This window comes from Neopsephotus bourkii, unplaced genomic scaffold (genome assembly GCF_033783945.1).
Source record: "Neopsephotus bourkii isolate Nb327-2 ecotype Australia unplaced genomic scaffold, CSIRO-AGI_Nbou_v1 NB_668, whole genome shotgun sequence".
Lineage (NCBI taxonomy): Eukaryota > Metazoa > Chordata > Aves > Psittaciformes > Psittacidae > Neopsephotus > Neopsephotus bourkii.
The window spans coordinates 1,619,395-1,634,638 of record NW_026901167.1 but is presented as its reverse complement, the minus strand read 5'-3'; the positions used below and the strand labels follow the sequence as shown (position 1 = coordinate 1,634,638).

General features: G+C 53.3%; 1 protein-coding gene across 11 annotated transcripts in view; it reads right to left on the bottom strand.

Moving 5' to 3' along the window:
• MBNL3 (muscleblind like splicing regulator 3) overlaps positions 1-15,244 on the bottom strand; it is an 80,040-nt gene that overhangs the window by 26,021 nt on the left and 38,775 nt on the right. For all 11 annotated transcript variants that reach the window (XR_009725410.1, XR_009725411.1, XR_009725412.1 and 8 more), the window contains one exon: positions 2,891-3,055. Coding sequence is in view for 7 of the 11 variants with exons in the window: in XM_061353220.1 (XP_061209204.1) it covers positions 2,891-3,055 (165 nt within the window). In the remaining 4 variants the exon portion in view is untranslated. The remainder of the gene's footprint in view (positions 1-2,890; positions 3,056-15,244) is intronic.

Here is a 15,244-nt window from a genome sequence, read left to right as displayed (position 1 = left end):
ATACCTGAGAAACAAGACAGAGCACTGATCAAAATGGCTCTTTATCAATGCCAGGGCCCAGCTCTATCTACCTTCAACATGACTTCTACAGTCAACAGAGACACAACCAGCCCAGAGAGCTTCCAGCACAGCTCAACCAGCAGTCAAGGTGAATTTGGCCTTCCCAAAGTCAAAACTTTACTGGAGTCTTCCTACTTGGCACCATCCTTGTGGCCTCCTCAAGGTCTCTGGCAGACAAATACACCATGCTGAGCAAATAGTGTGCGCTGTGCCCTTGGCAGCCTGGTCTGGAAGTGCTGGACGAAGCAGTCTGTTGAAAACTGCATCTCAGGCACCATCCATGTGACTCTGCACAAAGGGTCGGCAGCAACACCAGAGAGCAACCTGAGACCTCAGAGGGATGAGCTCACAGCAGCAAAGCCCAGCTCACACCCAGCGGGCTCTGGGTCAGCACCACCTTCACTAAGCACCATCAGCAGGGTAGCAGCAGAATGAGCTCTTGCTGGTGAGAAGCTCTAGCCTGGAGAAGAGAAGGCTGCGTGGAGACCTCATAGCAGCCTTCCAGTATCTGAAGGGGGCCTATAGGGATGCTGGGGATGGACTCTTCATTAGGGACTGCAGTGATAGGACAAGGGGTAATGGGTTAAAACTGAAACAGGGGAAGTTTAGATTGGATATAAGGAGGAAATTCTTTCCTGTTAAGGTAGTGAGGCACTGGAATGGGTTGTCCAGGGAGGTTGTGAATGCTCCATCCCTAGCAGTGCTCAAGGCCAGGTTGGACGAGGCCTTGGGTAATATGGTTTAGTGTGAGGTGTCCCTGCCCATGGCAGGGGGGTTGGAACTGCATGATCTTAAGGTCCTTTCCAACCCTAACTATTCTATGATTCTATGATGCGAGAAAGGCTGGTGGTGGATGTTGAGGTGCAAGCTCACAGACACACACGTTCAGTGCCAGCTCAGGAAGGGGGTGACACGCTGCTGTGCCGGGTGCTGCTGTGGGGTGGGGGTGATAGCCTGGTTTAACTCAGTAACTTTAGTGGTGAAAATGCCCTCTAAAACATCCAAGCGTTCAGCTACTGCTTGGTGCTCTTGAGCACGCTGTTCCCAATCTCGTCCCTGGCACGCGTCCCATTAAAGCAGGCATCCAGTTGATCAGCTTTCTGATCACATGGGATTTGCTCTGCTGCTGCATCTGATACAACGCTTCCTGCTTTGAAGGCTCTCCTGCATAGCCAGGAGGAGGCCCCACCCTGCTCATTTAAAGGGGAAAAACCTTCTCAGAGCCTGTTTCCACCAGCAGCATCTTTGGGAATCAAAGGCAGTTGGAAGAGCAACCTCTTGTTTGTCCTGAAAGTGGTGTGGAGCCAGTTGGGCAGCAGGAGTCAGACCCAGAGCTGGTTTACCCTCAGCCAAGTGTGGGAAAGCAAGAAGGGAGCAGTCCCTGCAGAACAAAGGTTTTACTTCTCTCCTTTTGCCCATGTCTCCCTCCTGGCACAGTGCAGAAACCAGGGACCTTTCTCATCAGACAAGTTACCTCTGCAGTGAGAGCACGAACAAGATTCGGTCTCAGAGGCGATTTAAAAGGCAGGAGTGAAACTGCAGGCGCGAACTGGACCTGCAAGGTTGCAAAATGGGAAGATGGGAACTTTCCAAAGAGGAAATCCCAAAGATGTTTTGAATCGGCACAGCCAAAGAGCGTCCACTCGGAATTCCCCACAGAGGAAAACCCCGAACACGAAGGGTTTGTTTCTGGAACAGGGTAAGGAAACAAGCGCTACCATTCTGTGGGATTCAGGATTTCTCTCTGATGTGCGCATGCTCTGGAACTCCAAGAAAGAGGTGCAAAGATCCCAGCAGATAAGAGCTTAAGCAACCGCTGTTGGGACACCCCTAGGGAAGCCAGGCTGGTGCACAAGCTCTTATGCCTTCAGGCTATTAGTGTCCTCTCAGGAGCCAGCCAGACCTCCTGTGGCGCAGCACAAGGAACCTCACCCAACAACTGCACCTCCAGTGCACACTGCCCCAGGAAAGATACTGAGCCCCAGCTTTAACTGGGGAGCTCCTCCTCAAGCTCTTGGTTGAGAACATGCAGTTATTTATGTCAGCAGCAAAGAGCTGCTGCAAGACCTCTGACGCTCCTTAAAATACACATCATGGAAGACCCAAACTCAGCTGATAAATGTCACCCCCCCAATACACCAACCAGCAGAGCCAGGCCACCCTCTCCCTGGTGTAACAGGGCTCTCCAGCCTCAAAACCTGTTCTAACTGATAAGCAAAACCAGGGGCAGGCAGTGAAAGCTTCTCTGACATACCTGCTCTGCAAACACCCATCTCCCACAGGCTTCCCTCCCGACCCGAAGAGAAGCAAATCTCTCCTGCTGCTGGTACAGAACAGCATTGCTGTGAAAGACAAGTGCCAGGGCTGCGACATTAGCACAGCTCTCTGCTGGGATGACTGCAGGGAAATGTGTCTCACTCCCAGGCATAGAAAAAAGTCTTAAGGTCTGGGTAGGATTCATCTTCCCCAGTTTTAGCTCAGCAATACAATGCATCTAGTCCAAGGGAGTCAGCTGGCCTTTTGGAAGAACTCCAGCATCCTCACCCCAATGTAAAACAGATACCTAAAATAGGATCCATTGGAATTGAGCCACTCACGACTTCTGGGATGAGTGTGAATTAACTGGTCAAGCATCCCTCCCTTCCACCTAATGCCCTGAACCTCACAGCTCCTTAGTAACCAGAGCAAAGGACCTGTGAGCAAGACGCCATGGTAGCATCAGACATCCCTCTGGAGGATGCTGTGTGACAACTGCCCAGGGCTGGGGCCTCATGAGCAAACAGGAAGGACACATGGAGCAGTGTGACCTCAACTCACTGCTGGAACTCACAATGGGCTGTAGCTGGGCACCTGGAAGCATGAACTGCATCTGCTGAGCGAACATGGCTGCGGCTGTCTTCTGCTGGATCAGGTTGTTGCGGCCGTTTATCTCGAGCTGCGTTTTCAAGTGGGGGGGAGGATGGAGATATTTGCAGTTCTCTCGGGTACACCGGCCCTGGAAAACACAAGGGAACAGCATTTCAGTGCATGTGACACAAGGGGCAGGCGCACAGGTTTAGTTATGGGTTGTTGGAGGTACTGCACCAACACAAGCATCCGAGCCGAGGCAGTTTGGTGGCTGCTGCTCCTCTTCTGTGATTCTATAGGTTTAAGTGAAGAGCCACATGACTTCTCCTGAAGTAAGACTAACCCAGTGCTATCAAGCTACACCCAGAAGCTGAGCTTCCTGATGTTATTGGTGTAAAATCCCCGGTCTAACACAAATACCGATGTTTTCAGAAACCAGCAGCAACAGTTCCAGAAACAACACCCGAAATTCCATTTCTTGTGTGGGTTGTTTCCCTCCCTCCCAACACCAGACCTGACATCAGACAGTGAGAAACAAGCTGCCTCCAGCACTGCCCTGGCTGCATCACCCCACACTTGCTCACGTCTGTGTGAAGTGGCACCATGCAGCTGGTGGGTGCTCAGGCTCTACTACAGGGTAAAAAACCTGCATTGATCTGGGAGGAGGAGACCCAGCAGCACTGGGCAGGTTTGGGTCATTCTCCTCATGGCAGCTTTTCCAGGTCCCCCTAAAGCCCTTCCCATCCCCTGGGACCCACTGAGAGCCAGCATCCGGGCTCGAAGCACTCCTGCAGCATCCCACCTCCACCACTGCTGCAGTGCAGCGGGGTGGCCATGGCCATGCAGCTGCTCTGTTCTCAGCTCCAGTCTTCAAGGGATTAACACATCAGCCTTAGAAATCCCTCCTGGTTGAGCCTGGCACAAATGCTTTGGGTTGGGAAAAAACTGCAATTTCTACCAAATTTGGAAAAACTGTGTGCGGATGTCTCTGCACTGCAGGAAAGGAGAAGATGAAAAAAAGAGCTGTTGGTTTTTACAGGCCCTTCTTCAGCTGGAAAAGGACTGTTATTCCAACTGAGATTCCGCATGCCACCGCCACCAGCCACCCCAGCTTGCTGCGAGGCTTTGTTCTACATTTTAATCAAGGCAGAGTTTGTTTAATTCCAACAGGGGGTTCTGCAAACACGGCGTGTTTATTACCAACAAGAAGTGCCCATAAAGCACGACCTTGATGCTGCAGAGCTGTGAGCAGAAACCACTGCTGCTGGTGTGGGAGCGCTACTGGTTTCAGTGAGGAGCTGTGTCTGGAGGACCCGAGCCCTGTGCAGATGCTGCTGCAGAGCATGTGAAGCGCAGCACGGCTGTCGTCAGCCTGCCAGGGCTCTAGGAAAGCTGAATCACTCCCATGCAAACCCACACCTTCAGCCCAGCTCCTCCTCACCATCATTTTGATCCTGAGCAGCATCAACCACTGTTTCACCAGGCCAGGTTAGGAGCCACAGCTGAGCTGGGCTGCTCACCAGCACCACAGAAGGTTCTCCATCTCTCAGACAAGGAATTTTAGGAACTGATGATGTGAACAGAGTGTTCCCAGTTCACACATCCGGATACAAAACAGCTTCCAAGGGGTCTGGCTCTAAAGTGATGGGCACCTCTGGTATCCTCTGAACCCCAGCACTGGTGGGGTGATCCCTTCCACACTGCCACCCACACTTCTCAGTACTCTTCAGCAACACGTACGCTCCTCAAGACCAGTTTCAGCTCTGTGCAAGCTGCCAGAAGGACAAAGAACTGCTATTATTCACTTCTCAGTACCAGCTGCAACACAGCAGGGAAACAACAGGGAACGGGTAGCAAATCTGCTGTGTGAATACTGGGCTGGGGACAAACGAGGACAACTCTGTTTTATGCCTCAGTGACCTAGGATGCAATATGGGAACATACAGTAGGAATGAGGCCCCTAAACCTCAGATTGAGCATCTTCCTGCTAAAAGGCACAGTTTGGCTGCAGTGATTCGCTGTGGCTCCAGCACAGGGCACAGGACAGCTCCAATCCCTGCAGAGATCAAGCAGAGAGTGTGGTACCCAAGAGCATCATCCCAGCACCTAAGTGGGTCTCTGCATGTGTCAGGAAGGGGCACAGTGCTCAGAGCCTGATCTGTGCCAGCACACGGTGTGCTGAGCCTGCTGGGACCAGTGCAGCATCCTGCTGTAACTAGAGGAGTTGGGTGCTGCTGGTTTAGCCCAAACATTGCCTGCAGGGAAGGCACATTCCCACCCTGTCCCGTGTGGCACGTGAACTTGCAGGCAGGGAATCACCACCCAGCAACAGCCTCTGCTGCTGGCCCTGGTAACACGCTAAATATAGCTGTATTCCTAGCTGCTAGCAAAATGGAAGGAGTCTGAAGGACCATATTCGTCAGCTGCTTTGCCAACTACAGCCAGGAGGGAAAAGCATATGGACAGCGCTTCCCAACGCTTGAAACATGGCTATTAAAAATAAATCATTAAAGCATTCTATAAGAGTCTCTCCCCCCCATCTTCCCACACACTCCCCACCCTTACAGTAGGCTGCTGGCATGTGATTTGACTCTGTGGTGCCAACTCCAGTCATGCTGTGATGGCGCATACTGTAAGTGGCTGGCATCTGACATCAGCTAAGGTGACAGCAGTGCCACAAAGCCAGCTGCTCCAAGTGCAACACTCATGGCACACACTTAAACCCAGTGGAAAGACCTGCGTTACACTTGGCTGCTTGGAGTCTGCTGGGTTGCACTGTGCCAGCTGCACCCCAACCTGGAGGGATGCGGCTCAGAGCAGGCTGGGTGCAGTGCCAGGCTGGGGGAGCCTGCCCTCAGCATGCTGCTGAACAAGGCTGCCAGCACCCACCAGTGTGCACCAGCACTACAGTTCCTTATGGGCTCTTTAATCCTGGACACTGGGAAGAGGTTTCAGAGCAAACACGTTTCTGGTTTCAATGACTGCACTGTGTGTCCTGTCAATCACCAGCAGCTCTCATGTGCAAAGCTTTAAGCTAATGCTGCTTTTCAGACGCTGCAGTAGGCTTGTGCCCCAACTGTGCTGTCTTCACAGCCACTGATGACATGTGCAATGACTGACAGCAAGAAGAATTAGAAGAGACCAGGCAGGAAAGGATTTCCATGTTGTGCACAAAGCCAGGCACCAGAACACAGCTTGCCAACGCAACTTCTCCCTGCGTGAAGCAGCACATTTCCACCCCCCCCAGAGGAGCCCATGGGGAGGCACATTCAGAGATGCGCTGGCCCTGCTTACTCAGTGCCTGGCACTCTCTGCTGCCCATCCCCACTCACACAGAGGCTCCTCTTTGAACTTCCCACCTCTGGGTCCAAGGAGCCACCCCCCTGAGGCTGTGCAGGCAGATGGGAGCTGCTGGAACCGGCCTGGGTGTTCCTGAAGCCAAGCTCAGCTCCCTGCAGTCACCAGAGAGCTGTTCTGAGTGATGCTCTGAGTGCAGCAGCAGCATGTCTGCTCTGACCCAGGCTGTGCAGGGCATCAGGGACATGTCTCCTGTCAGGGTACAGAGGACAAGAGTCTGACCTGCCTTTGTACACAGCTTCAGTGGAAAAACCAGAGCATCCATTGCATGTTCCCAGGGCCATCAGTGCTGAAACAGCGACTGGATTTCATGGCTTCAATGAATGTTGGGTCAAACCCTTTCTGAGCAAGCCTAGGCTTGATTTTGACTTGAAATGAGGCAACCTTGATGTTGTCGAATGGTTTGGGTTGGAAGGCACCTTCAAAGCTCATCCAGTCCAACCCCCTGCAATGAGCAGGGACATCTTCAACTAGAGCGGGTTGCCCCGAACCACCTCCAGCCTGGCCTGCAATGTCTCCAGGTTACACATGATTTCAAATGAAAGCAGTGACTTTCAGCAGCTACAACAAGAATTTGGGGTCCTTTTGAACCAAGAGCTCAAAGCAAAGCTCAGTGGCATGTGAAGTGGAAGCTCCTAGAGCAAACCATCTGCACAGTCCCAGCCTGCCCAGGTGTCTTCCTGCAGCAGTGGGGCAGAGCCCTGGGAGGTCAACCAGCAGGTAACAACTGTAGGTGTATGGGCTTTAAAAACAAGTCATACTCCTCTGCAACCTAAAGAGCAGGCAGGTCAATACAGGCACTTCAGTCCAGGTAGAGTGTAAGTCAGTGTCCACTGAGCTGGATGCAAAAGGACTGGGAAGCAGAGACCAAAATCCCTGGTTCTCGGACACCAGAGCTGCTCCCCAGCCTCCCTGCCTCACGGGCTGACTGCTCTGCTGGGAGCTGGGAGGAAGGACAGGAGGAAGAGAAACGTCAGCATCATTTCTGCTGTGTTCAAGCGCAGCAAGAAGCTGCCCACAGCGAGCTGAGGGACTGCTGAGCCAACACTGCCCTGCTGAGCCAGCAGTGCCCTGCTGAGCCAACACTGGCCTCCAGTACCACCTCTGTCAGCCCAGCCAACCCCTCCACAGACACAGACAGGGCTGGAGAGCCTGGCCTCGGTGTGCTGCTGGCTCTGGCTGGGCTGATGCCCTCTCCTCCATCACAAGACTGGAAAGCACCAAGCACTGTGACACATGGCCACACTGAGAGGGCTATGGTCACGTACCTACGTACAGCTGCACAGGTCACCAGCAGCAGCACAAGCCGGGGACAGGCACAGTTTCACCAGCATATTTCAAGAGCAGCCTGAGCACACAACACTGCTTTCCTCACACCAACAGACAGTTGCGAGCTGCAAGTGCTGGGAACACCCAGCTGCACAGTGTGCACAAATCCCACTGCAGATGCAGGTCCTTTCAAACGGTGTGTATAAACCTGCAAAGCCTTTGGACACGGGGTTCTCCAGATCAGATGCACTCTGCTGGCATTCAGAGACGCCTACCTAGCACTCTCTTACAGTCTGCAGCCTCAAATCCTCTCTCCAGCTGGGTTCTGTTACACAGCTCCAGCCAGAGCAGCAGAAAAAAACCAAAGCAGAGACAGCAGCGCTCCTACAGCCTCATCCCCCCCTTTGTGGTATCCTCCTTCCATTAGGATTTCTATTCCAAGCTCTCTGTTAGACTGTAAGGGTCTTACAGACTCGGAGCAGTTATGTTGCTGTAGCTCCTTCATTATGCTTTTACATCTTGACAGCTCTCTGAAGCTCTGTTCTCTTGCCAAGCTCTCTTCATTCAGGCCAGTGGTATGCTCTGCTATGCTCTATGGAAAACAGGGATTGATTTTCACATGCTGGTTAGTGGAACACATTTTGCTTGCTCCAAGCCCTGGCCAGTCCTTACCAAGTCCAAGAAATATATATTAATAGAGTATGGCACTATCAAAGTATGCTTTTCATGAGCTACAGAGCAGGAAAACGTGTTTATGTAAGAGATTCCTGCTTGCAATGAGCAGCAATCCCATTCCACAAGAGTGGAACAATGACTTCATCAAGCTCTTTGCTTTTGTACCCACTGATCCATTCTGATCAGGCTGCGTTCTGTGAACCGCATCAGTCTGTTACCACCACGGGTTTTGACATGAGGTTAAACCAGCACAGAAATACCCTCAATTTAGAGCTCTGAACTGATCATTTTCAATGTCTTCCAAGTGTTATTCCACTGCTCTCCCAGGTTCAGGAACCTTAAGAGCACAATAAAGCAGTTTCTTTAACACAGTAACAAACAGAGGCTCTCTCCAAGCCAAGTCAGCTTTAGAGACACCTGGGCACAGCCCTGCTCAAGCAGCTGATCCCTAACAGCTCTGAAGGAGGCACCCAGTGCCTGGTAAGGAGCTCACTGCAGAGCATGGCCAGCCCTGGGATCGCTGCCTGCAGCAGAGGACATGGGGCAGGTGACATCCTGCAGTGCTGCTCCTGGGGGTGAACGTTTCAGGGTGGGACTGTGTGAGTAAAGGAATGGGTTCTACCTGGGAGACAGAGGAAAAAACCCAATGCCATGCCTCCGTGTGCCAACCACAAACCCCTCATGCCAAGCTCTGAGCAATACTGCACAAGCACTGGATTAAAACCACCCAAACCCCCCCTGAAAACTAACAAAACAAAGCTTGCCATGTCTTCTCCCATCCGCCCCCAGGCCTGCCTCTCCCGTTGCTGTTACACCAGCCCAGCTCCCACAGCCACCAGCGGGGTTTCTCCTGTGCCTTAAACCCCTTTTTCACTGCAAATCCCCTAATCCAATTCTACAACTTTCCCTGCCTGCCTGAGGCTGCCAAGGTCAGCTGGGAAGTGGCTGCTCCTGCCCCTCCTCTGCCTGCAGTGTGTGCTGCACAGGACAACAGCAGCAGGCAAACCACACGTACACAGCAGCCAGCAGAGTACATTAAAGCCCAGGAGAATGAATGTTAAAGCACCATGTTCATGACTACAAACACCTCCACAGCCCCATCCCTGGGGTTCACGCAAGGCAGAAGCAAACAGGGAAGCGCAGGGGTTGAGAACTGAGCGTCCAAGCCAAACCCTCCCTCCTGCCCCGGGCAGGGCAAACCAGGCTCTGAAAACATCAACCCAATGAAAGCAAACTGAAAGTGCAACTCGAGAGCTGTTTTAGCAGTAATTGTGAGGATTAGCCCCAGTTTGGGTTGTGGTGGTGCTTTGCTCAGAAGGCAGCAGCTTCCTGGGCAGAAAGATTCCTGGTTTTCAAAAAACAATGAAAACCCCCTTAAAAAGTAAATATTAATTCCATCTGGGCTGACAACTCCCAGAGAATCCTATGTCTGGAAAAAGTAACTGTGCAGGATGTGCTTCAGCCTCAGCTCCGAGGGGCTGCCAGGGGGCAACCAGCAGTGCCCTGAGCAGGGAGGGATGGTGCTGGGCTGTGCTGAGCACCCCATGGCCTCCCACCCTCACCCTGGCAACACCGAGGTGTGTCAGAACAGGACACGATGGCCCCACCGTGCGTTACCTTAAGCCACCAAAGGAGGTGAGTGCAGGGGAGGAGGCAGATGCAGTGATACAGGAGGGTGATGCCCTCAGTTGCCAGATGTTTGTCAAAGCTCACAGTCGGATGCACAGGATGCTCTGGGGGTGCAGCCCAGCGCATGGGGGGTCCTCAGCTCCTACATCTCCTCTCCATCCCATTGTTTGACTCTCCTCACTACAATCCATTCATCTCTTCCTCTTGCACACCAAAGCCCACCCCTCCAACCACCTCCTTCCACAGCAGTGCCTCTTGGGTTCACCAAAGACCAAGCTCTGTCCTCGTGCTCCTGTTCAGGCACACAGCTGGGCAGGCCTGTGCAGGGCATCCCATCTCCCCTTCACTCCAGTGTTGTGGAGATGCTACCAGGGTACCAGGAACAGGGCTGACTGTGTGCCACCAACTCCATGTGCTCACACTCACCTCCAAGGAAGGTCCCTAAATCTTTCTGGTCCATGCCAGGGCTCAGATTTCACATCCCTGGTAATCATGAACTTGCTGCTGGCCAAAGGATTGAAGGTGTAGATACAAAAAGCACCTTCAAGAGAGCTCGAAGCACAGCAGGCAAGGACCACACATCTCACATAGGCTCTGGCTTCCAAAGAGGGCACGCAGGCCAAGCAAGCTGAATCCCAGCCCTCCATCTAGGAGGCTTGAAGAGAAAGGAAGAAAGGAAAATCCCAACAAAAAGCCAAGCCTGCCTTGCCCTAGGCAAACATTCCACCTCAGGCAGCTCCTGCACTGATCTGCTTCAGCGGGTGGTTGCTACAACCTCTGCACATGGAAGGCACAGGCACAGAGGGGATTTTCCTTTGAAACAAACCCTTCAGAAGTGCTCTTCAAGCAGAGCCTGGCACTACAAAGCGGATCCGTGCTGGTCTTTGCTACCATCTCGAGCGAGAGGGAGGTGACAGCAGTGCAGTGTGGTGCTGCTGAGCCCCTGAGCAGCACAGCGAGCTGCAGCAGCCACGGGACAGGCCTGGTGCCATGGGGCAAGCACTGGGGCTCAGGGTGCCAGAGCTGCTGTGGGCAAGAGGAGAAGCTGGCAGGGGCACAGGTCTGGGCTCACACTGCTCACCAAGACACGTGCAGCTGCAGTGCACGTGCTCTGGTCACTGGCACCAGGCAGCAGCCAGCTTAAGGGACACGGAGCCAAATTCTGGGCCAGCATCTGAAATCCTGTTCATTTACAATGGGTTTACCAAAACAGCCTCAGCCAGAGCAGAACTGGTACAAGGTGTAGCTACAACACCCATCATAGGCTCCTGTTCTCCAGGTCTGTACCCAGATCCACACTCCCCATCTCACCCAGCCAAAGCAGATCCGTGCTCTTGTCCCTAACTGAGTACAGTCAGTGAATGAGCCCTTCCCAGGCCACTGTATGTAACATGGAGCAGCCTGCTCAAGGAGGCTCCACTCACCCTGCACTCTGCACTGACCTGGGGACCCAAAGTTCAGAGTCACTGCTGAGATGTTCTCTGTGTGATGTGTGCAGCTCTGGTGTCCCCAACACGAGAAGGACATGGAGCTGTTGGAGCAAGTCCAGAGGAGGCCACGAGCATGACGAGGGCCTGGAGCAGCTCCTGTTTGGAGCCAGGCTGAGAACATTGGGGCTGGGTCAGCCTGGAGAAGAGAAGGCTCCTGAAGGGGAGACCTTAGAGCAGCTCCAGTGCCTAAAGGGGCTGCAGGAAACCTGGAGAGGGGCTTGGGACAAGGGATGTAGGGACAGGGCAAGGGGAATGGCTTGAACCTGGCCGAGGGGAGACTGAGCTGAGCTCTTAGGCAGAAGCTCTTCCCTGTGAGGGTGCTGAGGCGCTGGCACAGGGTGCCCAGAGAAGCTGTGGCTGCCTCATCCCTGGCAGTGCTCAAGGCCAGGTTGGATACAGGGGCTTGGAGCAAGCTGCTCCAGTGGAAGGGGTCCCTGTCTGTGGCAGGGGCTGGAGCTGGATGGACTTTAAGGTCCCTTCAACCCAAACCAGGCTGGGGTCTACAAAGAGCCCAAAGACCCCAAAATCTAGCAAGAACAGTCTGTTTTCCCCATTTAATGCCATCAGTGGGGATTCACTGATCCAGCATTCTGTAGAAACCATGATTTTGGACACTGAAAGGTTAATGCCATGTAGCTGCTGATTAGATCTGTTCCTTCTCCTGCACCAAAAGCTGTAGGACAGGACATTGAAAGGCTGTACAGCCTTATTGGGTGCATGCATTCACTTTCTCCTGTGGGATGCAGCTTTTGCCCTGACCTACATTCTCTGAGTGGTACTGGTGGAAGTGCCAGAACAGCAAAGAAAGGAATGTGTCATGTGTGTGCATGCATGTGTCCTGCCTGCCCAGCAGAGCAACAGGAATGGAACTTGTCAGGGCTTTTCTTTCATTTGCTTGGCTCTGGGGAGTTTTTAATCACTGCCAGATTCATTCACTTGGGGTTGAGAGCACAGGAGAAAAGCTGGGGGAAGTAGAAGCAACTAGAGTATATCCATGCAGACACAGTGCCTTAGTTGGGCTTCCATCACACAAAGCAAACTGATCCTGTTCCTGTGGGGTTTTCCTTCCCTTTCCAAACTCCTGCCCTCAGCTTCTGCTCCAAGCTGTTTGTCCTGGTCCCCCTCGCTGGGGCTGCACAGTCTGCCTGATGCTTACCCTCTGCAGACAGGGAGAAATGCCAGGACCAGGTTTAAAAGGCTGTTTTCCATGAGAAAGCAACCTCAACAACGTGACTTCCTGAGACAGGCACCTGCCTCATGCATTCTGCTACTGCCACTGGCAGGAGATACCTTCAGATATGGCTCAATCCCTTCCTAAAAGGGCAACACCACCAAAACCCACCAGATCTTCCACTGCCCTGGTCAGGCACAGCCAGGACGATGCAAACACTCATCTGCTTTTAGGTGAAACGGGCCCATTCTGGGCAAGGAGAGATTTCCTGCTGCAAGGAAGAGTGACCTTTCCTGAGGACAACTGCAACCAGAGCTGCAAAGAGGCTCCAGTGTCATTAGCAAGTCTGGAATGCAGCAGGACGGGTGCCCAGGGCAGTGAACACCAGGCTGGGCAAAAATGCTCTCACTCCAACAGAGATGGATGGGCTTGTGGTAGGGCCCTGGTGGAAATCCCTACACAAGCTTCTGTACAAGTGCCTCCGACACAGAAAGGAAGGGATGTGCTAACCCCTTTCCTGTGGCTGGGCTGGGCCCTGAAAGGATGCTTCAACCTGAGAGTTAGCACCATCAGAACATCAAAAACCGATTCTCAGCGGTGTTTCTGTCCTAGCTAATGGGAGCTCTATTCCCAGTAAAGACCTCTTCAGATTTTACATTAACATGGACTCTTCAAAAACCCATGCAGAGAAACACAAAACACTCAAAATCCTCTTAATTCAATCTGTGCTTCATCACACAAGGCCACAGCAGGGGATCTGGGGCTGTGGGAATACAAATGCTCAGATTACCACCCAAACACAGAACAGGACTGCCCCAGCCTGGAGAGCTGTCAGCCAAAACACACCAGTCCTGGTGGGCAAACCCCAGCAACCCCAACCTGCACAGCAGCCACCCCGTGCTGCCCTGGCCTTGTTGCTGTGTGCATTCCTGCCTCTGCACTGCCAGCTGTAAGCCATCCTGCCCATTTGCCTCTCAGCTCCCAAAGGAGCTCCCCCTGCTCCTCAGTGCTCCCAGGGGTGGCTCAGGAGCAGTGTGAGTGAGCTCTGGTGACAGCATCACACCATGGAGCTGGCACAGAGGCTGTGCTGGTGCTGCAGGGTACCCTATGCTGATGAAGCTGACAGCAATGGTGGCAGGGGTCCTTGCTGCACCCCTGAGCTCCAGGGCCCTGGGAGCTGCCCTGCTCCTCCCCAGACTCCTGTCCACCTCTTTCCCTGAGGGCTGCCTCTCACGGCTCAGTGAAGGTTTCAGACATCCCTGTCCTGCCTCTACCAACGCTGATGGTTCTGCTCCAAGTGCCTTGCTCCAGCTCCCAGCCCAGCACGCAGGGAGGCTCTACAGGTTGACACAGCAGGGGGCTGGCACCTGCGGAGAGGGAACCACGATGAGTACAGTACCAACTACTTCATCTGCAAGTGCACCGGATGCTCTGAGAAATAACAATCACTGCTGAAGCAACAGGAGAGGAGGGCAAACACTCCCCAGGCTGCAGCATTCAGTCACTGCAGACATCACACCTAACGTCAGGGACGGAGAGGACAGGAGCTGCAGGAGAGCTCATGGACAGATAAGCCTGGAGGGGAGGAGGAAACAGAGCAGAAAGGAGAAACAGGGCATTAGGATAAGCTGCAAGTCTTGTGCCACAGGAGCAAGACTTAGGAGGGCTCTTGCAAGCAGGAGCATCTGTAATGCCTTACTCTGCAGTGTGTGTTTGGGAAGGAGCAACATCCTCCAAAGACAACTCTCTGTCTTGGAAATCTGCTGTGCCATGAAACAGGATTCCCTCATAGGGAAGAAAACCCCTCGAACACCATCACCTCTACCCTATCTGAATGGCCCTCCCAGTGCTTGGAAGTTCACCTCCGTGCCCAGCTTTCAACCCCCCAATGCCCTGGCTACTCCAGCCCTGCTGCATGGGCTGCAGTGTCCAACCCTGCGAGGTGCTCACCTCCTCCTGATGCTCGGTACCTGCAGCATCCCAGGGAAGGAACCCCGGGAGCAGAGCCTGAGCATCACACACAGCACAGTGCTGCAGGAGCCAGCAGATGAGCAGAGCAGCTTCACCGCACGCTGAGCCTCCAGGAGCTGACAGCACAAGGGGAAAGGCCGCTCAGTGGGATTACACACTGAGGTTCTGTTTGCAAACTGAGCCCGAGTTGGGGCTCTTTAAGGACCTAATCCCCGTGTGACCGTGGCCAGCACCAGCCGTACCCCTGCGGATAACAGGGACTTAGGGAAGCACCATCTAATGAGGGCCGTGCTCTCAGGCAGGCTCTAACCACGCTGTGTCAGTGCTGTCTCAGCCTGCTCCTGCGACCCAGCCGGGTACCACACAGCCTCCCTCTGTGTGAGGGCTGGTTTCTCCCCATACACACCCAGAGCTGCTCACTCAAAGCAGACATAAGGAGACAAACAGCATTAAAGCAGCACAGTTTGTGCTTAAAGCATAAATCCTGCTCAGAACCCGGTGAGGGTTCTGCTGGGCAGAGAGGTGGTCATCCCTAATCAGCAAAACTCGGCTGATGCCAACACTCCAGCCTGTAGTAGCTGTTTTAGAGTAGGATCATATGTTTAGAGGCAGATAAAACTCAGTGCACATCACTCACCAGTCACCTGAGTGGCAATGCTGTGGGATACCATACACGTCCTAGGAGTGGCTGAGCTGCTCCTAGCTCCACTCCTGGGACTGTTCACCAGAGCAGAATTTGTTTCCACTTTCTAATGGTGCTCTATGCACCCACCTC